Genomic DNA, 21,480 nt, shown 5'->3' with positions numbered 1-21,480 from the left:
CATTGCAATGCTCTGAAGGACAGCCTATTTCGAAAAGAAGGGTGAATTTATTATGAGAAGGATAGCTTTAATATGTACAAAATTAGGTGTAGTAAAGTCTCTTATTGGACGTCGGTAACCACTTCCTTTACTCATTTTTATAGGTGTCGGGCATTAAGATTAAGATCTTCTTAAAGATTTTGTTTCGTAAACGATGGTAATGGAAGTTCACCCTGAGATAGTCGCTGCAAAAGTTGTTCTATGGAACCCGCCTAAAAACCAACCTAATAGACGACCGTTCCACTATCGCACTTGTACACTTGTACATGTTAGAAAAATCGGCGTCCTCTGATTGACGCTACAGTAAGAACTTTTGTTGATTTGTGGGATCATTAATTTGAATTTCTGTGAGATAATCACAAATAAAATATTTTTTTGATTCAAGATAATGAATAAATGATGATGGCAGAAAAGTGGTGAATAAATCCATAAGAGACCTGTCTGTTTTAATACAAGAAGATAAAAGAAAGGGAAAATTTCCGATTAGAATTATAGCAGGAATCACTTTAGTGAATGCCTCCAAGATATATTCCTTTATAAAAAGCTGTTCTTTATGGAAATATTAGTGACTAGCTTATCCAACAAAAACGTGAAAGAACAGCCTATTTAAAAAAGAAGGGCAAATTTCTGATGAAATGTTTGCAGCTATGACGTGAATGATCACTGTAATAACGTGATGCTATGACACAACCTATATTCATAAGAAAGAAACATATTTGTTCAAAAACAAAATTGAAATATGAACACCACCAACAAGTCCAAATACCGGTGATTACGCATCTGTTAAGCAACACCATATTGAGGGTTATAGATTCGAATTCCTTTCAGTCAATAAAAGGCTTATTTTATTGAAGCCCATTCACAAATTTCGTAACGCTGAAGGGAAAAAGTTTGTGGGTGGTTGTCCTCAAAATGTTACAGCCCATTCACAATATGTAGAATTTCCATACAAAAAAAAAGTACGAGAAAGTGGGTAGGTGTTAAAAATGGCAATTGTTGGCGAAATGAAATTTGTGAATGAACCCTTTAATTGCGAAGGTACCCACTGAGCTGATAAACAGGAACTGTCTCAGAAAGAATGAGAAGAATATAGTTGCCATCAAGATATTTCGAAAGAATAGCTGGCATATAAAAGAAGGGAAAATATATGATGAACATTTTACCGACGAATTTTACGTGCCATTAATTACCAGCCTTCATTGGAGACGCATTTTTGCACGCAAAACAAGATACTGTACTGTATCTCATACTATTCGGGGTAATGGCTCATTCGGGGTAGTGGCGTTCGGGGTAATGACCCATTCGGGGTAATGGCTTTCGGGGTAGTGACACATTCGGGGTAGTGGCGTTCGGGGTAGTGGCGTTCGGGGTAATGGCGTTCGGGGTAATGGGATGGAGCCGCTGCAATTATTCAAAAAATACCATCCAATTTCTTAAAACCTTGTTTTTCTAGAAATCTGAAATGGAGTGATTCGTAGAAAAATTTGTAAAGCAATCTCTATAAATATTTAGATATCCGTAGAGTAGTTTTTGAACCAAAAAATGGAGAGTGATTTTTTTTTAAATTTCATTTATGGAAGAATCCTGAAATAACCATTCGGAACAAAATTGGAGTTAATTTCTAGAACTTGGCAGAATTCTTGATGGAACTTTCGGATATTTTTTTTTTTTTTTTTTTGAGAAGTTCAAGAATTAATAGCAAAATATTAGTTTCTTCATAAAATTCCCAAATAATCGTTAGTGCGGTTTAAAGAAAAAAATCTCTAGGAAATACTTGGATGAAACGCTGGTATTTTTTTCGGAAGAATCTTAGGGAGACAATTTTATAATTATCAAAAAATCCCTGACCAAATAAATCGGGAAATCTTTGAAAATTTTCGCAGAAGAGTTTTTGAAGAAACAGTTGAACGTATTCCGCTAAGAACTTTATAGGAATGTAAGAATTCGTTTAACATTTATAAGTTAGGCATTTTCTAAAATAAATAAAAATAAGGAAGTTTTGATTCAAGAAAAAAAAAATTGTCTGTGAAAAAAAGCAGATAGATCTGCGGAGAACTTCCATGAGACATGGTACTCATCAGTTTCGCTGATTGAGTTCTTTTAAATTGCTCTTGAAATTCTTGTAGAATATTACGTGTAATTCTTAGAGTAACACCTGAAAGAATAATTTAATTTGTTTGTCGGAAGTCTGGATAATTTTTACTGCGAATTTTCCGAACAATCCTGTACGGAAGAAAAATTTCAAAGGGAAAGTTGGAAAAACTGTTGTGAACTCTCTGAAGAATTCGTGGAATGAATCCTTGCTTGGTGAAATTGAATACATATTTGGTGAGACTCCTAGATGGTTTGTACTATTTTTGGAGAAATCCTCAGGTATTCCTGAAAATCCTAAACAAATTGTTAATGAACAACTGGAGTATAGTTTAAGCTAACATTATTGGAATTTATATGTGATGAGAACGTAAAGGACTTTCTTGGAGAAATAATCAAAAGATTTTTTTACAGGATTCTCTGGCGGAATTCCTTAAGAGATTATTAATTCGATTAATTCGATAGAGATTTTTCGAAAAATTTACTGCTGAAATCTCTGAGAATGGTTTTCCATTGGAATCCCAGGACGAACTCAGTGAAAACTGGTAAAGAAGTTCTTTTAGAAAGCACTGAAAAGTACAAAAATATTCCAAGAAGAAATCCCGTAGGTATTCTCTGAGGAATCTCTTCAAAGCACATGGTAGAATACCTGAAAAAATCGTGAAAGAATCCAAAGTACATTCCATGGAATTTTTTGCTAGAATTCTTGAAGGATTTTTGACTGGATTACAAACAAAATGAATGTTTTCCGTAGGGAAAATTGAAATTTGCAAATATCACTGATGTGCCACGAAATTAGACAAAACAACAAATCTGTCGAAACTACGGAATTTGTGAAAATCTTGATTTTTGCGACTAACATCACTTCTAAAGAACAAGTATTTGCTAGCCCCCCCCTGGCCCCCCTCCAGAAATAAATCCTAGCTACGCCAATGAAAGCCATGCTTAAGATGTCTGGGTTCGAATCCCGCTCGGTCCAGGAACTTTTCGTAAAGTGAATTTACTTGACTTCCCTGGGCATAGAGTATAATCAAAGACAAATTCAAGACCTCCATGTCCCTTGCAGTTGCCCAAATTTTTATGGCTCATAGTGATGATGATGATGATGATGATGGTCCCACCACATACCCCTACAAAGGTTTGAGCGAGACGATATATCTTTAAGATAATTAATTATGATCAATGTTAACCAGATTTGCAAACAATAAACGGTCTGATTATTTCAACAGATATAAACAACATTACAAGTTCCCATACTATACAGCAAAAAAAAATGGTAAAAATCTGTTGGTCTCAACCACACTTTTCATAAGTTTTAATAGTGATCAAGAAAGTTCAACAAAATCCAAAACATTGCCAGAATTCATAAGGTAATCTAGAATGCCGTGAAAAGTGTACTGCGATCTGTCAAGCTTGGGTACCTTTTGCACTACCGAGGGACCGAATGCAGTACTAGAAGTGGTAACCAATCGGAGCCCGAGTGGGACGGACCTGGTATAATCGTATCTGCCACACGATATACGAATGCGAAAATGGCAACTTTGACAAAGAAAACTCTCAGTTAATAATTGTGGAAATGATTATAAGAACACTACTCTGAGAAGCAGGCTCTGTCCCAGTGAGGACGTAAATGCCAAGAAGAAGCATCAGAGCAGACATTTCTCAAAGATTTAATACTTTTTTTCGAGAGTACATGACATTACGACAAGTATTATTTTATTGTCCATCAAAAAGATTTTCTCCAGAAATTTCATCTGAAATTTATTCAGGTATTTGCTAAAATGTTTAGATATTGCTCGGGAAATTTCTAAGGAAGTTCATTTAGTGATAATTTCCCAAAGAATTTCTCCAAGAATTGTGTTGAGGATACCTTAAGAATTCAACTTAAATGTTATCAAAGAAGACCACAGAAATGGAATTGCTTCAAATATTATTTGAATTTTTTTCAAGTAAGCCTTGAAAGTTTTTTTACGGAATTCTTCAAGAAATGTCTTCAGGGAAACGCCAAGATTTTTTTTTCTGAAAAGAAAAAAATCCTAGACTAACCTTTGATAAAACTTGGTTTGTTCAAAGTCACCCTTAAAGGATAAGGACCTCTGCAATAACTCCTGGAATCTTGATGGAGTTTCAGAAGATTTCCTAGATAGTTTGCTAAGACAATCGGAAAATCAAATTCGAGATAGTAAACCGCAGGATTTTTAATGAAATTTCTCGGAAAAATGCTGTAGTATAAACTGGCGTGAAAACTTAAATAAACTTATTAAGATTGCATAGAATTTTTTGATATACTTTTTAAGAAATGTTTGGTAAAACTGCAATAGTAATAAAAATCTAGAAAAAAATAATAGATTTGTTCGAAGAACCCCTTAAGGAGTTCTGGATTTCTGAGAGGAAACGTGATTGAATTCTTGAAGGAATTCACATGCGCAGATGAAGGAACTCTTGCATGGTCTATTGTTAAGCTTTTAAGCTATTTTTTCAAACACTTTGGAATAAACCTTTTTGGATTTCCTTGGAAGAAACTCTGTAGAAATCTTTTGAAGATTTCCTTGAGTAACAACTGGATAATTTTGTTAAAAGATTAGTGAAAAATATATTTTGGAAATTTTACTATAATTTTTGAGAAAAAATATCAAATTAATACCTGCTGAACTTACTGGAGGTAGTAGCTTTGGTGTTTCAAGGATTTTTTGCAGCAAATTCTGGAGAAATTATTCTAAGCATTCTATGAATAACCTCTAGGAGAGTTTATGGGAGAATTAGTAGAGAAATCCCTAGAAGAATTTCTGGAAAGATTCATTTTAAATAAAATCACAAATAATTCCAGAAGCTTTTCCTCGGGGAATCAAATGAATTTCTTAAAGAGGCTTTTGAACCCGTTATAGTCTCTGAAGGTGTATTTGGAGCCTGTACAGTCTTGCATCAGGATTCGATGCAAGCAAAATAAGGAAAGAAAGAGCCTTTACAACCAGTGAGGTTGTTCTAATTTCCTCATTTATTCCTAGGTTACAAATTGATGAACAACAAACATTCTGTGAATTTAGTGTAGTTTTTTATTTCTTTGTACCGAAGTGATCCGGGTAATTGAAAAAGTTTTCAGCGAAAACTGAAGATTCTTGAACGATGTGTCACCGCGCAGAAGCTCCATAAAATATTTCGCTGGAATTTCTCACACAATTCTGCAAAACAAAAATCTTCGAAAAAAAAATCGTTCGTTTTCCAGGAGTTTCACTATAGAAATACTCAATCGTTCTTCTCATGTGCTAGAACTTTTTGGAGGTCATGCACAAACCATGTCACGCTTTACTAGGCAGGATGGTGAAAACCTATATCGTTTATTTTATCCTCCATAGGATTAAGTACACATTGATCGAGTTTGCATGTATATTGAACAGATGATAAATAGTTTCATTTATTTTTCAAGCTTCTGCTGACATTGTTTTTTTTATTGTTGAATCGTGGGTAGGACAATCCTTTGACTGTCCTACCCAGGTATTTTTGTGCGTAGTACTTGTCCTACTTGTCCTGCCCACTTCCCGAGCCACTGATTTCAGAGTTACGCTGTTAACTTTTAGAAACAAGGTACCGTAAAACGGGGTAGCTTTGATAGTTTTTTTTTTTTCGAAGAAAACTTCAATATATAGGCATTCTGTTTCAAAGAATTACAATTTGTATTTTTAAAACAAGTACTGACATCCTAGCTATCGATTGTACTTGATAGATTGCCAAAAGATTTATTCTGAATGGATATATTATTATTCATATAATCGAAAGTCGGTTTTCTGTTTTGGGGTAACTTTGATAATAGAGTATGAATTGAACAAAATTGAATGAATTACGGAACATTTATAAGGCGTTGCATACCTCTAGGCGTTTAACGCTATATGGAAATTTCTGACTTAGATTACAAAAAAGGTCCCAGTTTGTAAAAATGGTTTTCACTAAGAGATTTGAGACTGAATTCATGTTCTACAATAACTAGGCTGTCAAGGAAAGTGACGAACTCATTGTGACTTCATCAAATAGTGATCGTAGAACAGATTGTTTGTAAGCGTAGCAAAAATGTTACAATCTTATAATTTTTTAATATTTGCATATAAATCCTCAAATGCACTTGATTCCAACGAAAATAGCTTTGACATTAAGTGTCATACTAATACTCTTTACTTTTGCATTCGTTTTGCTTAACTGGTTAACAGAAACTTCGTTGTTTCGTTTAACATGTTGTGGGTCTCGCACTATCAAAGTTACCCGCAATATCAAAGTAACCGCATTTTACGGTACGTGTACGAGGATACTGACAAATAATTATTTAAATCTTTTGAGTATTCGCTTAGCGGTAAGGTTTTTAGTATTTTCGCTTTCATTTAGATCTATACACGGTAAAGAAAGGAAATAGCTTGCTGACGCCATATGCCTTTGCCTCAGAGTTGTTGTTCGTGAATTTTTAACAAAAGCATTGATGAAACTTTTAAAATGAAGCTGCCACAAACATAGATTGTTAAATTTGTTTTCAACACTTCGTGAAATACAAATCAATGCTTGGGATACTTACTTTGTGACATTATTTTCATACGCGGCGGAGGGCGTGCTGTAGAGTGAGACATCGTCGAAATGGAATGATGAATAGTTCGAGATTTCATATTTATCACTAACGTTGTTGACACTGCTGTAGCCATATGGTGTCGTATATGCATCGTTTAACATGTTGCGTTTCTCCACAAACTTTGCAATGCTACTAGTGCAGAAATCACATGGAATACTGTGGAAACTGGTGGCTGCTCGATCATGTTAACTAGAGGTACATTAGAACATCACGCACTTCAGGGTTGAAGTTGGTTTTTGTAGTAACCATTCTGAAAAAAAATAAAGAAAGAAATTTATTTACATAGGTAGCTAACTTATGCTATTCTTCTTTAGCAATGACGGGAAGATAAATTCAACGATATTAAAATATGATTACCAACATAGGCCAAATTACATAGATCAATGGGTCATTACATGTACTACTTTAGCAAGAATATGTATTGTATAAATGATCATTTGTTGGGAATGTCAATTTCCTATCCCTTATAATCAAACCCCATCGACCCACAGTGGTTCCAGTAGTAAATTAGTCATTAATTCATGCAATTTGATATGTATTCGTGTTCTACATGCAAAGCATTTCTTCTAATAACAGAGGGAAGTGCTAAGATTTTCACCCCGTTTCCTTTCCACGTATTGACTTGAGTGATTTTAACATGATTTCAGCTTCATTCACTTACATGTACCCAGAAGAGTGAACTAAGTCTTAGATTCTGTACAATAAAGGCTTTCTACGTATATTGTTGAGTAGCCTACTATGATTATACATTTAAAACTCAAAATTAGGATAATTGACAGCTACCAATTGTTGTTAATCAAGTTATGTTTTGGTAAACTGGACATACGGCACATAAGCGGTTACCACCAATCTGGTCGCAAACGCTGTATAATATAATATGACTACATAGGTTTATAGAAGAACGCATGGAGGGATTTGGAGGGGAAACATTCTTTTCGGCTAAGTGAATATTTCTAGAATTTCGAATTTGCATCAGTCTAATAAGCATCCTTGAAGAAATTCGAGTAAACAACCGATGAAAGGTTCTTCTCACGCTAAGGACGTTTATGTCCTGTGAAGGAAGATACCAAAAAGATTGTATGCGCTAAGTCTAACTTTCAACATTACTTTTCGCGCAAACGAATCGTCGAGGCTCGTACCAGGCAGATGAACGATAACGTTGTTCGTTCCTGGAATTCCCCTGGCAGATGCGATTTTTTGTATGAGCCGTAACGCTTGAGCCTACTAACCACAACCCCCCCCCCCTTTCCCCTAGATCGTTACGTAATTTGTGGATGCCGCCTTATAGACGACGATCTAAAACTCTTAAAAACGTGATGAGAAAGCTATGAAAATTATATGGCAGGATCGCAATGAACAGGAATCGATTGTGATGGAGGTTATGTTTTTGGGTTTTCGGCTTTCAGTTTCTAGGAATCATAAACGGATTTTCGTTCTACACCTGACCGAAACGTCAGGTGTAGAACGAAAATCCGTTTATGATTCCTAGAGACTGAAAGCCGAAACCCCAAAAACATATGGCAGGATCTGCAATTTTCTCAATTAAGAAGCAAAACTTTTGAAAATAACACTCAAACCCCATTTGAAAATTATAAGAAATAAAATGAAAAAATCTCAGAAGCCAATTCCGACATTGAAAGAGGAAAACAAATTATAACATAACTAACTGATTGTGAAAAAGCTCAAAAACTTGCTATGCAGTTTGAAAGCGTTTTTGAAAATTTCTGGCTGGGAAGAAGTGAGAACTATTAGTAAAAAAAATCAAAAACTTGAAAGCCCCTGGCGACGATGGAGTTTTCTACATCCTCACCAAGCAACGTCCAGAAAGTAGCCTATCATTTTTGGTTATATATTTATCAAATGTTATCAGTTGGCATATTTTCCTGACCAATGGAAAAATGACAAGGTTGTACCAATTTTAAAACCGGACAAAAATCCTGCAGAAGCTTCCAGCTATCATGCAATCAGCTTACTTTCCTCCATCAGTAAACTTTTTGAAAGGGTCATTTTGAACATAATGATGGTCCACATCAAAGAAATTCCAATTTTTGCCAATGAACAATTCGAATTCCGACATGGATATTCGAACATTCATCAACTTTAAAGTGTAACAAATTCGATTCGTTCCAACAAATTTGAAGGCTATTCTACTGCTCTTCTAGACGTAGAAAAAGCATTCGACAGTGTTTGGCATGAAGACTTTATTGTAAAATTAAATTAATTTGATTTTCCAACATACATTGTTCGAATAATCCAAAGTTATCTGTCAAACCGTACACTTCAGGCTAATTATCAGAACTCCAAGTCAGAAAGACTTCCTGTAAAAGCTGATGTTCATCAAGGCAGCATTTTGAGGCCAATATTATGCAATATTTTCACATCTGACTTTCTGAATTACCTCACGGAAGTCAAAAATCCTTGTTTGAGGATTGCAAGAAGTTTAGATATTTTTTCTTCATACTTGTCAAAATGGAAGATTTCTCCTAATGCTCACAAAACTCATATTTTAATATTCCTGCATAAACCAAGAGCTCTTTATTTGAATCCTTAAGGTGATTGATAAAACGAAGCCAATTTGAATTTTCCAAGTTCATCAAGGCAGCATTTTGAGGCCAATATATGCAATATTTTCAAACATCTACTTTCTGAATTACCTCACGGAAGTTAAATCCTTGTTTGAGGATTGAAAAGAATTAGATATTTTTTTTCTTCATACTTGTTCAAAAATGGAAGATTCTCCTAATGCTCACAAAACTCATATTTTAATATTCCTGCATAACCAAGAGCTCTTTATTGGAATCCCTAAGGTGAATTATAAAACGAAGCCAAACTTTGAAATTTTCAAGTGCACAAGACCTGGAGAATCTGCAACCAGTTGCGTTGAAAATCAATCAATTGCTTGCTTGCTGGTGATGAACCCAATGGGAATAAAATTTTCTACCCGGAGCGCTGTTTGGTTCTCAAGTCTTTGGTGTTTCTTGAAAACATTTGAGATGGTGGCTTCGTTCTATAATGGCACCTTAAGTAGGCATGTTGTCACGATAAAGGTGCCCAATAAATTGTTCAGATGAAGGGCTCCCCGACTATGGGTACATAACAAAATTATATCACTTTATGATTATCGAACATACAATTACAATTGTACAATTGTTGATACAATTTAGATGCAGGATTTTGTTAAAATAAATTAAATGAGTTTTATATCTATCATAAACATATCAAACTCAGTTATAATTTTTGATACAATATATCAAAATTAAAATACTGTGTAATATACGGGGTAAACTCATTTAGTTACGAGTTTTTTCACTTGAAATTATTCAATTATTAAATGATGATCATAACATTTTGTTAACAAATCCAAGAGATTTTTCTTTTATTCTACCCGAATGGTAACAAAGTAAATTTGATTTTATCATAAGTTAGTTGATATTTACAAAAAAAAACATGATATGATTAACAACAATATAGATATACATTTTATGTAAATGTTGAAACAATAAAGAATAGGATTGAAATGAAATGGATGAAAAAACTTAAAACCATACAATCGTAAGTCTAGAAAAAAAAATTCTAAATATTATAACTTATTGAAATGCACTGATGTGTTCAATTTTATTATAAAACTGTTGAAAATAAACAAATAGGCACATGTTCAAAATAAATATAACATATTATGATATATTTTTGTTTTAGTATTTTCTGTGGATAACAGTGTCTAACAAAATTAAATCATAATAAGATATGTAAATCATATTCTGATAATATTTTATTGTATTTTTGTTATATGCCTTTAGTCGGGTCATACTAGATAAAAATTTAACTTTCAAAAATCACATTGAGAGCATTCAAGCCAAATGTAATAAATATGTTAAATGTCTGTGCCCACTTATTAAAAGAAAATCAAAACTTTGTCTGAAGAACAAGCTTTTGATCTTCAAAAAAATTTTCAGGCCAGCCATGTTGTAATACATTGTTGTATGCTGTATTAATATGGACAAGCTGTTATAATACTAGAAAGAAAGCTCAGCAGATAAAATTTTGAAAATGACTAATGAATTACATCCAATGTTGGAATATCGAATAAAATCATTAATAATTTTAGACAAAAACCATTGCAATCTTCTATTGCCTCGATACATGAGTTTTACATCTAGGTTAAGTAAGGTTAAGTTAATTAGAGCGTTTTTTTCTCTCTCTTATAAACAGGTGAAATCAACTCACCTATAAAAATTCTGAGCAGCTACGGCAAATGAAATGCAATATGTTGTTAACAAAATGTTAATAAATGCTTAATTTAGTTTTACCAAATTGAAGTGTTCTCTAACACAGAACATCTAGATAAAGAAATTAATTTAATGTTTAGAATAATCTAATAAAAAAGTTGATTTGACTTTATATTCTTGGATGTAACTATACCTCATAGTTGTAAACAATTATATTTATAAATGTCAGACTCAAAAATCAACTATATTTCAGTTGGCTAAAAACATTGTTTTAATTAGGATATTGGGTCTTGCACGATTGTTTAGATTTCTGTGATAATTTCGACATCCCTCCTTCGCTGCGACATTTTCCCCCGATTAGACTCAACGATAATCACAGTACGATTTATTGCGCACAAATCACACAATCGCGCACAGCAAAATCTGTTTAACTAGGTAGGCCAACTGGCCAACTGTCAAAAAGCTGAAACAACCTATCTTATGACAGACCTTGCTTGTATACATTTGCACAGCGAAATTGTATGCGAGTTTCGACTGTGATAATAAGAAATTTGGGGTAAGTCTAAATGGGTGCAAAAGTCGCAATACAATATTTTGCAATGTTGACTCAACATTTTCTGCTTTATCGGTACATCTGGGAAGATTCATTTCTGCTTTATCGACATAAAAATAACATTTGCAAAAACAAAATAATAATTACACGCTAACTTGAAAGTACTCATTAATGGGTATTTTTGTACCCATTTCCAACTAAAGTGGTTTAATTCATTTAATGAGTAAAGTCGATTTACTCATTAAAGAGTATTCGACCTAAACTTCAAAACATGGGTAATTTGTACTCTTAATTAATTGTGGGAAAATGGGTAAAAAATCCTCTTTTTTCTAGCAATATTGCTCTGGATTTCGGTTGAGATTCCCGCAAAATCAATGGAAAAATCAAAAATAGGACATAAACGTAAAAGAGAAATAACATATTTTGTTTTATTTCTATTTAAATAATACATTGTCTCAATCATAATTGGATCTTGGATCGAACCAAATCACTGAGAAAATGCACCGCAGATTGCCTTAGAACAGGCATCCTGGAACGTTTTGAGCCGTACTCCAACCTAGCAGCAGTATTTCGTACGGACATTGGGTCCTGGTTCGTAATGCCGCTTTCGTTTTCTGTGGAAGATAAATGATGAAGATAATGATCCTTTAGCCCATTCAGATACTGCCACTGCCACTTACCTCAAGAGATATTTGTATCTTGTTCTTCATAAACAGCTTTCGTATTTTTGCAGATTTTACACGCTATAAACATGATTTTCACAAACTAAAGCAACACGTACGAGAATGCAAGAGGAAAATGGCGGTGTTCTTCATGCGTATTATTTACCCATTGAATTTAAGCAAACAATGTCTCTGGTATGAGGTTTAAGTATCCTTTTTATGACATTTGTAAAATACCCTTTTTTGACAAATCCGTACTGTTAATAAAAATGGGTAAATGGAACTTATTTAAAGGGTACTATCAAGTTAGCGTGTAAATTTGCATCGATAAACTTCGGTTTAATTCGTGGTCTTCTGTGTGAGAGTCGGTCATCTTATCAACTGCACTATTTCATTTCCAAGCAGAAAATATTGCGTAAGTTAAAATAATCAACAGCATAGCAATAATTACATTAATATATTATTCTCCGTGTAAATGTACCAGTATTCAAACACTAAGGAACAATATTTCTTATAAGTCAACCAAAAGACTTTTGAAATCTGCATACACTTTAACCGAAAGCATTCCATCCATCCATTTATGCCTATTTGTTTCGTAAAACGATATTTAATCTTGTTTGGCGGATACTTGCGAAGATATTAATTATTTATTAGAACGGTCGTTATTCTGAATTTTCGTCGTTATAATCACCATATCCATTAGAAGAAGCAAATGTCAAGTAGCTACCAATCCATATATCGGTGTGAAAAATTTATCATATAATTCTATATATGTAGTATACACCTGATTATTTTTTTTGCTTCTTCTGTTCACTAAAACTTGAGATTTGCTTCTGCAAAGTTTTGATGGAAATTGTTAGAGTGAGACAAAAGATCGTTGAGTGTTGGCTCCCGTGTCATCTTAAAAAGCAATCGTAAAAAGTGGTTGAAGTTTATATCAATATCCTGAAAAAAAGTTGCTTCGGCAATGTAGTCAAAGGCTTCCTGGTAGTTTTATTTTTTCGTTTGCTGGGAACCAACTAAATCGTGAGTCCGATTTTGTATATTGATGCCTTTCTTACACCGATATTGTACGTATAACAAAATCATATTGAATTAAAGGCCCCAGTACGTAGAATTTGGTGGCAAAAGGTTACGCACACTAGCCTTTCAAAACGTTTGCAATTAAGCAGCAAATATTAATATTTGTTAATTCTAAATCGATTTGATATCTCGACTGACGGAAAGCTAACTAAAACACTCGATAAACATCCATTGGCATATCGCCGCTTGCATGAGTAAATATTTAACCTATCTATATGCCTCTGATGCGTGGAACATAAAAATTCTTTTAAACCGTCACTCACAGCATCCATCAGCAGCGCGGCATGAGCTTGAACTTGTGGAAATAAAAATAAATCACCAAACTGTTTGGTGGAGGAAACCCGCTTCAATGTAGTACCTATATACCTCTATCCAATGCGGATACGGTGTTGAAGCGATGAAATCTTTAGACTCCGAAGTTGCCCAATAAAGAAGGTTTGTTTGAGTGGATTCGAAGTAGAGTACATTCTTTCCATTCAACGCTTATCAGATTAAATCGATATATCAGTCAACATCTACACATCGTATCGCAAAAGCACGTGAAACTTGAAATAGCACGATGGTAAGTGAAATCATCTTGTATTGGGTTTACTAAGTACACTTATCTAACATGCTTCTCTACGATACTCAAGATAAGGGATGTCGGCAGCAAGAACCCTCTATAGTATTTTGGTGACGTCCGCGACTATGAAGCAATACCAAACTGGGTTCGATTCTTGGACAGTTCTTCTTGTGAAAGATATTTGGGTTTAAAGTAACATTGTAAGGGTGCCTGTGGTATTATTATTGGAATGCGATGTACGATGAGGTACTGATGGCTGCCCCTTCTGACGGGTGTCAAGATGTTTGGCTTATCCATCACAAGAGTAAGGAGATGGTAGTCAACAAGTCCGAGCAATGTGCGCTTATCTCGGTAGGTGATTGCACTATAGAGTCTAAGCGATCCCTTAAGCATCTTGAGGGAATGATCAATGACAAGCTCAGTTTCGCTAGCCATGTTGAATTTGCCTGTGAAAGGGCATCCACGGCTATAGTGGCGCTTTCGAGGATGATATGATGTCTAACAGCTCTACTGTAATTGCCAGCAAACGCAAGCTTCTGGCAGGCGTGGTCCTACTCATTCTGAGGTATGGAAGACCAATCTGGTAAAAATTGCCTAGAACGAGCAGAAACCTAAAGCGTTTGGAAGTATAGGATATATGCTTAACCTTTCGGTCGTCGCGCGAATGTAACGCGAGTAGTCGCGCGTTGTACTTTGTACAACACCCTTGGTTTTGCGAATATTCCAGGAGTCTGACCACTTAGAAAGATGACGTCTTCGGCAAAATTGTTCAGTAGCTTAAGAGCTATTATTATTATAGCCAACAAATTCGGAATATTGCCACTAGGCGGCGCTAGTGAGCATGAAACTTTTGTTTCTCAGATCTCATGATCCAGAGCACTTAGAAAGATGACGTCTTCGGCAAAGTTGTTTGGTAGGGGAAATCAGGGTAAAACCGACACTGTGGGTAAGCTCGACACCCTTTGATTTTCCATGTTTTGTGCAGATTTTCATGCAGTATCCATCACGCTCTATCTTAAGTTGTAAAATGTAGTGTTTCGAATGATATTACAATTTACGCTACCAATAAACTGCCAAAATAAACAACAAAATCATATTGGATAACATATAAGCAACAGCAGTTGCAATATTTCGCTGTTATTCTTTAACTATTTCGCATGTGAAATTTTTAAAATGTCATTATTTGTTGTGCATCTACATCGTCATTTACTATTATTACGTTGATACAAAATGAAGGAGAAATTATTTTTTGGTTTTTCGACAGCTGAAAACGCTATTGAAAAATAAATGTCCACTCGGGGTAAGATCGACACTTTCATTTGGGGCAAAATCGACACCTTTCTTTGCTTCATAATCTAACTTCAGGGAATCTTTCTAATCGGAAGACTGTCTCTGTAGTTTATGTGAGTGTTTATTTTCGAATTCCAGTGAAGTTCACGGAATGCGAACATGTTAACATGTAAAATATGACACTATATTACTTGCCACAGGCTATCATTAAGTTTGAAAAAAAAAAAATCTATGTTATCACGTTTTAACTTATTTGATGAAGCTTGAAGAAACTTGTTTTCATTTAAAATTGAAGAATTAATAGAATTTTATGCAATCGAAAAAAAATATTTTCACATAAATTAATCTTATTGTTTATTTACAAACCATGAGGTCCGACAGTTTTTATTATCCTTTAATAATTACACTTCTCTGTATTGTTGAAATAAAACAGTCTTTATTTTCACAACCAATCATTCGCAACATTTTAATCTTCGTAAGCATTCCATGAACACAAATTAATAATATCCATGTGTATTCACCCAAACTTTATAATCCTAGCATGGGACATTTGAAATTGTTACATATATTTAGTGGATCTTTGGCCTGTCCTCAATAATTTACGTAATATGTGAATAATCCTTTGGAGGCAGGGGCCATAAATGTCGAAAGTCATGTTTAAAGCATTCTCTTAAATATGCATTGTGATGACGATGTTCACAGCGTATAAATTCTACTCAAAGTGGATGTGTCGGTTTTACCCCAACAGGGTGTCGATCTTACCCGCACTTTCAATTGTCTCAACTCATAATGATGAAATATCAATTTGATTTAAATCAATATATAACCTTTATATATCATCCAGCGATCGCAAGGATTGATAGATTTATAACCAATATGTGATTCTACAACAATTTTAGGTTCGTTTAACAAGCGAAAGTACACAAATTTTATCAATAAGCTTAGGGTGTCGGTTTTACCCCGAATTCCCCTAAGTCAAGGAGTATCATTGTTTGAGCTAGTTGATTCAAAATTCTGCCACTAGGCGGCGCTAGTGAGCATAAAACATTTGTTTTGCAACTATCTCAGGAACCTGATCACTTAGAAAGATGGTGTCTTCGGCAGAGTTGTTCAGTAATTCAAATTCTTTCTTTGTTTAATCCTTAAAGTTCAAGATTTTGCAAAATAATGATAGTCCCTGAGCTTCTAAACAACTTTGCCGAATGTGCCTGTCTAATCGAGATCCTGCAGTATCCGCAAAACAAAAAAAAATCATGCTCACTAGCTCCACCTGGTGGCAAAATATCCTATTTCTTGGCTCAAATAATGATAGCCCTTGAGCTACTGAAATACTTTGCCGAAGACACTATCTTTCTAAGTGGTCAGGCTCCTGAGATATCTTCAAACCAAAGTTTCATGCTCACTAGCGCCGCCTAGTGGCAAAATTTTAAATCAACTAGCTCGAAAAATGATAATCCTTGCTAAACAACTTTGCCGAAGACGACATCCTTCTAAATGGTCAGGATCCTGAAATATCTGCAAAACAAAAAAAAAACACTTCCATGCCCACTAGTGCCACCTAGCGGTCAAATTCCGAATTAAATGAGGTACCATCAGATAGCGCTTCACCTCCAGAACAACTTTACTAAAAACCCCAAGTTTCTATATTATCTGAATTTTAAGATATGACGATTTCAAACTGTGGTTTCCTCGAAGCGTACATAGTTCGTTCATTATTATGCGACTTCCATGTACATTTGTTGATTTTATCGTATTATAAAGGGCCACACTGTAAATAAAAACTGTCGAGTATTGTTCTTATAGGGTGACCATTTCCAGGAGATTCAAAATCAGGACATTTTGCAATTTTCACAACTTTCCTGAAAGTTCCATTTTCCAAAACTCATATTCTGTAAGTTCCATTTTTTCTCAAGTTCTCAACATAACACAGCAGCGATTCCGAAGTTTTTTTTCCAATTTATAATGTTTCATACTTGTAATATTACAGAATTGATCATACTGTGGAGAAATTTGAGTGATTCCTTTAGATGATATTAGTATTTTGAGCGTAATTCCTGCTCTTGTTTGTCGTATCTCCGAATCCGTAAGAATCTTATAATTTACTATAAACACGCCAGAAGATCATAAATGATTTAGTAGTGTATCTTACAATAATTTTCTCAATGTTATTGTTTGAAGTCTACCAAAAACCAACTCCTTTATGCCATACTGTCGCTGCCAGAAATCCACCAACAGTAATCCTTCAAGAATTTGCTGAGCGCCTTAAAACACCAATAATAATAATAAACAACCAATAATAAGAAACTCTTACCCCACTCGAACTTTTGCCCCACTTTACTCTATGAAAGTGGGGCAAAAGTTCGAGTGGGGTAAGAGTTTCTTTTTATGATTTCTAGCTCAATTCAAAACAAATCTTATAAATGTCATGGTGGTTCGAATGCTATTCAAGTAAGAGACTTTCAATTCAAATATCATAAAAATCGATTGAGATTTGGAAAAGTTATGGCTATTTGTTGTTTTTCGACGTGAATATTGTAATTTTTGGTCAAAATTTCGTTGCATGGAACCAATTGAAAATAAAATCTTTTTCAATATTTTATGTAAGGGCGTTTCTAGGCCTATCATAAGTTTGCTTTGAGGTGTATTAGTTTTTGCATAAATGCTTGAAAACAATTTTTGGCCCATAGTGGGGCAAAAGTTCGAATCAGCGGGGCAAAAGTTCGACCCATATATAAAATCACGGAAAAAATTAAAAATTGCCTAAAATCCACATATTATCTTTAAATTTAGTTAAATTTGTCGGATCGTGTGAAAACTGTCACCAAAATTTTACATTTCCACTTAGTTTTGCGAAAAACTGCTATTTTTGCGTACATTACAATTAACCCGGTTTTGGGCAATTTTTTGATGAAAATTTAGTGTGTATTTTTCGTCAAACTTAGGTTTACGGCTGGTGTAAAGAATGCCTGTCATAAAAGGATCGATATTTTGTGTTTTAGCCAGCGAACTTTTGCCCCACACTAGATTCGAACTCTTGCCCCACCGGTGGGGCAAAAATTCGAATAAGACAATCAATTTTGAAACTGTTATAATCAAAAATGGGTAAATATTTTGACACAAGTTTGTTCAGCAAAATTATAGCCAATATGTTGAAGGTTCACTGTATGGTATTTGTTTTGTTTTAACTGCTATTGTTTTCCTGGAATCTTTGATTATACCACTAAGGTCGAACTTTTGCCCCACCTTACTCTATATATGCAAAAAAAATCCTGAAACAATCTTGCCCATTGCAATTTACTGGATTTTCTAATTCTAGATCTAGATAGGGGATTACTAAGAATTTCAGAAAACAGCCCAGTATATATCCTGCGTTATAATTTTAAAGGCCCAATGATCAAACTGTAATCAAATCGGGTTTTGATACTATTCGATACCATCCCACAACACTTAACATAATCAAAAAAGTTACCATTATAAACCTGATCGGCCAATAACGTTTTTTTTTAGAATCATTAATTGGCACCATACTTAAAACGGCCAATGAACGGATCTCTAGCAACGTGAGTGAGAGGCTAACGAGTATCTCTTGCTCATTCGTTGTAAACCAAATGGACCAGGTTCTGGGCTAATGCACGCCGACAAAACTTAAGTTGACCTAAAAAAAGGCCAATGGCTGGTTGAAAATTTAAAATGGGCTCACCATTTTCCCCACATTTTTTTAAGTTTTCAGAATAAAATCGATAAAACGAGCAATAAATCACAATGATTGATTTGTATACTCAGAAATAAGAATTTAAAATGTGATGAACAATATTCACAACGAATTTTCTCAAAACCAACGATTTTGGGATTGGCCCTTTTGAATTCTAACGCGAAATTTTATAGAATTTAACCTTCCAGTCGTCGCGCGGTTTGCCACCGTCAGAACTACCCCGCTGTTGTTATGAACGAACAGCGAGCTTTTTTCACCAGTGTTGTACAAAATACAACAGCGCGACGACTGGAGTGTTAAAATAAAACTAGTTAAAAATTCCCTAAAATCTTTTTGAAGATTTATTAAAGATGCAAGGAAATGCTGTTAAGGCTCCTCGAATCATGTTTTTTTATAGAGAATCTGATAAAAAATCTCTTTGGGATTTACACGAAGAAGCTTTTGTTCTTCTTCTTTCTTCTTTCTGGCATTACGTCCCAACTGGGACAAAGCCTGCTTCTCAGATTAGTGTTCTTATGAGCACTTCCACAGTTATTAACTGAGAGCTTTCTTTGCCGATTGACCATTTTTGCATGTGTATAATCGTGTGGCAGGTACGAAGATACTCTATGCCCTGGGAATCGAGAAAATTTCCTTTACGAAAAGATCCTCGACCAGCGGGTTCGAACCCACGACCCTCAGCCTGGTCATGCTGAATAGCTGCGCGTTTACCGCTACGGCTATCTGGGCCCCTTAGCTTTTGTTATTCTGCTCTGCAAAATAAATCCACTTAATGCGATTATGGTTTGCCATGATGTGCAGTGCAATATGTTAGACGGTCATAGTTTCGTAGTTTCGACCATGATTGCTTTCCATATTATCTCCGCTGAATTGGCAAATCGTGCTATTTTTTCGCCTACGACTGGGAGTAAAAGTGATTCATTTTCATTGTCTGTAATGAAGTCGGCATTGCGTTGGTTGAAGTCGCCATAAATATGCAGTTTTACTTCAGGTTCCATATTTGAAATAATAGTTTCGACAATTTTGAAAAATAATTCAAAAGAATGTTTGTTAGCGTGTTCAGGTGGAAAATACACGGATGAAAAAATATGCGTTTCTCCATTAATTAGAGCTTTAGCCCAAACATTTTCGAATTCTTTGTGTTTGAAAGTTTCAATTTCTTCAGAAGTAAAGTCTGCATTAATGGCTATGAGAACTCCACCACCGGACTTCTTATTACAGTGTTGCAAATTTCGGTCGTGCCGAAATACATTAAAATTGTTTCCAAAAATTTCTTCGCTTCTTACGCTTTTGTCCCAGCTAGTTTCGGTTCCAAGAATTATATTGAAAGAAGAAGATAAAAGTTTTTGATGAATTTACTTCATTTTGGCTGAGCTTTTCATGCGATTGAAATTTTGGCAATATACCAGAATTTCAGTCGCATTCTGTTGAGAAGACAAAGAAATTTTTGGATTATTTATAATACTTACATTACTATGTGCGTCAGGTAGCGTGTGTAGGGTGGATGTTGTGGAAACGTCAGTGATGTCTGCTTCCAAGGAATGCGTCTTTATTTTCGAAAATTTTGTAAGCCGGTTGAGTAAAATTTATTAGCACTCTCCCTGGTAAGCTGCAGTCGCTGTATGCGCTCGCTGGATGAGAATGCCCGGTACGACTTCAAGTCTTCTAAGGCGTCGCTTCGCGAAATTCCGAGTTCTTCGTGAACGTCCAAGAAAATTTCGCGCAAAAGATTAGTGTCCGCTGGTAGTCCTTCTGCTGCTAATGTCAAAGATGCGCTAGTTTTGGTAAGTCCACGAATACATGTTGAAGGGGTCTGGTCATGCAAGAATGAAAGATAGGTCCGCACTATGTCCATGATTTTCGGGTCCCGTAGACGTGCTTTCAGGAAGCGTTGGTCCCCGGCTGCAGATTCTTCCGTGAGTCTGACTATAGGTGGACGCATGGGGTCAAAAAGTGGAGGGTTTTCAAGCCTGGCAGGTTTTTCAGGGCGATAAGGGTTGATGGTTTCCCCTTTTTGGAAATTTATGAATTTCGGTCCATTGTCCTTCTTTGGCGGCTGAGAAAATTGTACACGTGCCGCTGCCAAAAGTTCTTTGTCCAATGGTAATGACGAATTTCCACGCACAGAATTCATGTGCGTTGAAGTGATTTCTGTGTTGTTAGTAGTACTTTTGTCGATATTGTGGTTGTTGTCGTTGATGTTGCTGATGGTACTGTTATTTCTGCTATTGCTATTGTTGTTGATGTTACTGATGCTTCTGTTGTTGTTGTTTTTGTTATTGCCATTGTTGTTGTTGTTGTAGTTGTAGTTGTTGCTGTTGTTGTTGTTATTGTTGTTGTTGATGTTTCGGTGGTTTTGATTCCTGGCGTAAATTTCCTGGCGTTGTTTCCTCCTTCGTCTGGCCTTCTTTTCCTTCTTTTCTTGTGTACGACGTGAACGCTGTTTAGCGTCATATTCAGTCCAGTCATGCTTCCATACTTTTTTATTGCCTAGCATGCGCCAGCTGGGGGAGGGTTTGATGATGTCCCCCAATTCATTGGCTAAGTTGTTTGCCATTATTGGTTCACATGTATGTGTATGTGTCGCCGAAAATGTTTTTGCCATTTCTTCGATGTGCGATTTTACATCGGAAGCTAGAATGGCATTTTTGTCGAC

General features: G+C 35.2%; 1 protein-coding gene across 1 annotated transcript in view; it reads right to left on the bottom strand.

Annotated features, from left to right (window-relative positions):
- The window catches only part of LOC5568532 (tachykinin-like peptides receptor 99D), a 283,301-nt gene that overhangs the window by 185,018 nt on the left and 76,803 nt on the right, over positions 1-21,480 (bottom strand). Inside the window, exon 2 of the mRNA XM_001652326.3 lies at positions 6,686-6,986. Coding sequence (XP_001652376.3) covers positions 6,686-6,837 — 152 coding nt within the window. The 5' untranslated portion in view covers positions 6,838-6,986. The remainder of the gene's footprint in view (positions 1-6,685; positions 6,987-21,480) is intronic.

Source organism: Aedes aegypti, chromosome 1 (genome assembly GCF_002204515.2).
Source record: "Aedes aegypti strain LVP_AGWG chromosome 1, AaegL5.0 Primary Assembly, whole genome shotgun sequence".
Classification (NCBI taxonomy): Eukaryota; Metazoa; Arthropoda; class Insecta; order Diptera; family Culicidae; genus Aedes; species Aedes aegypti.
The sequence above is the reverse complement of the archived record's forward strand: the minus strand, read 5'-3'. Positions and strand labels throughout refer to the sequence as shown.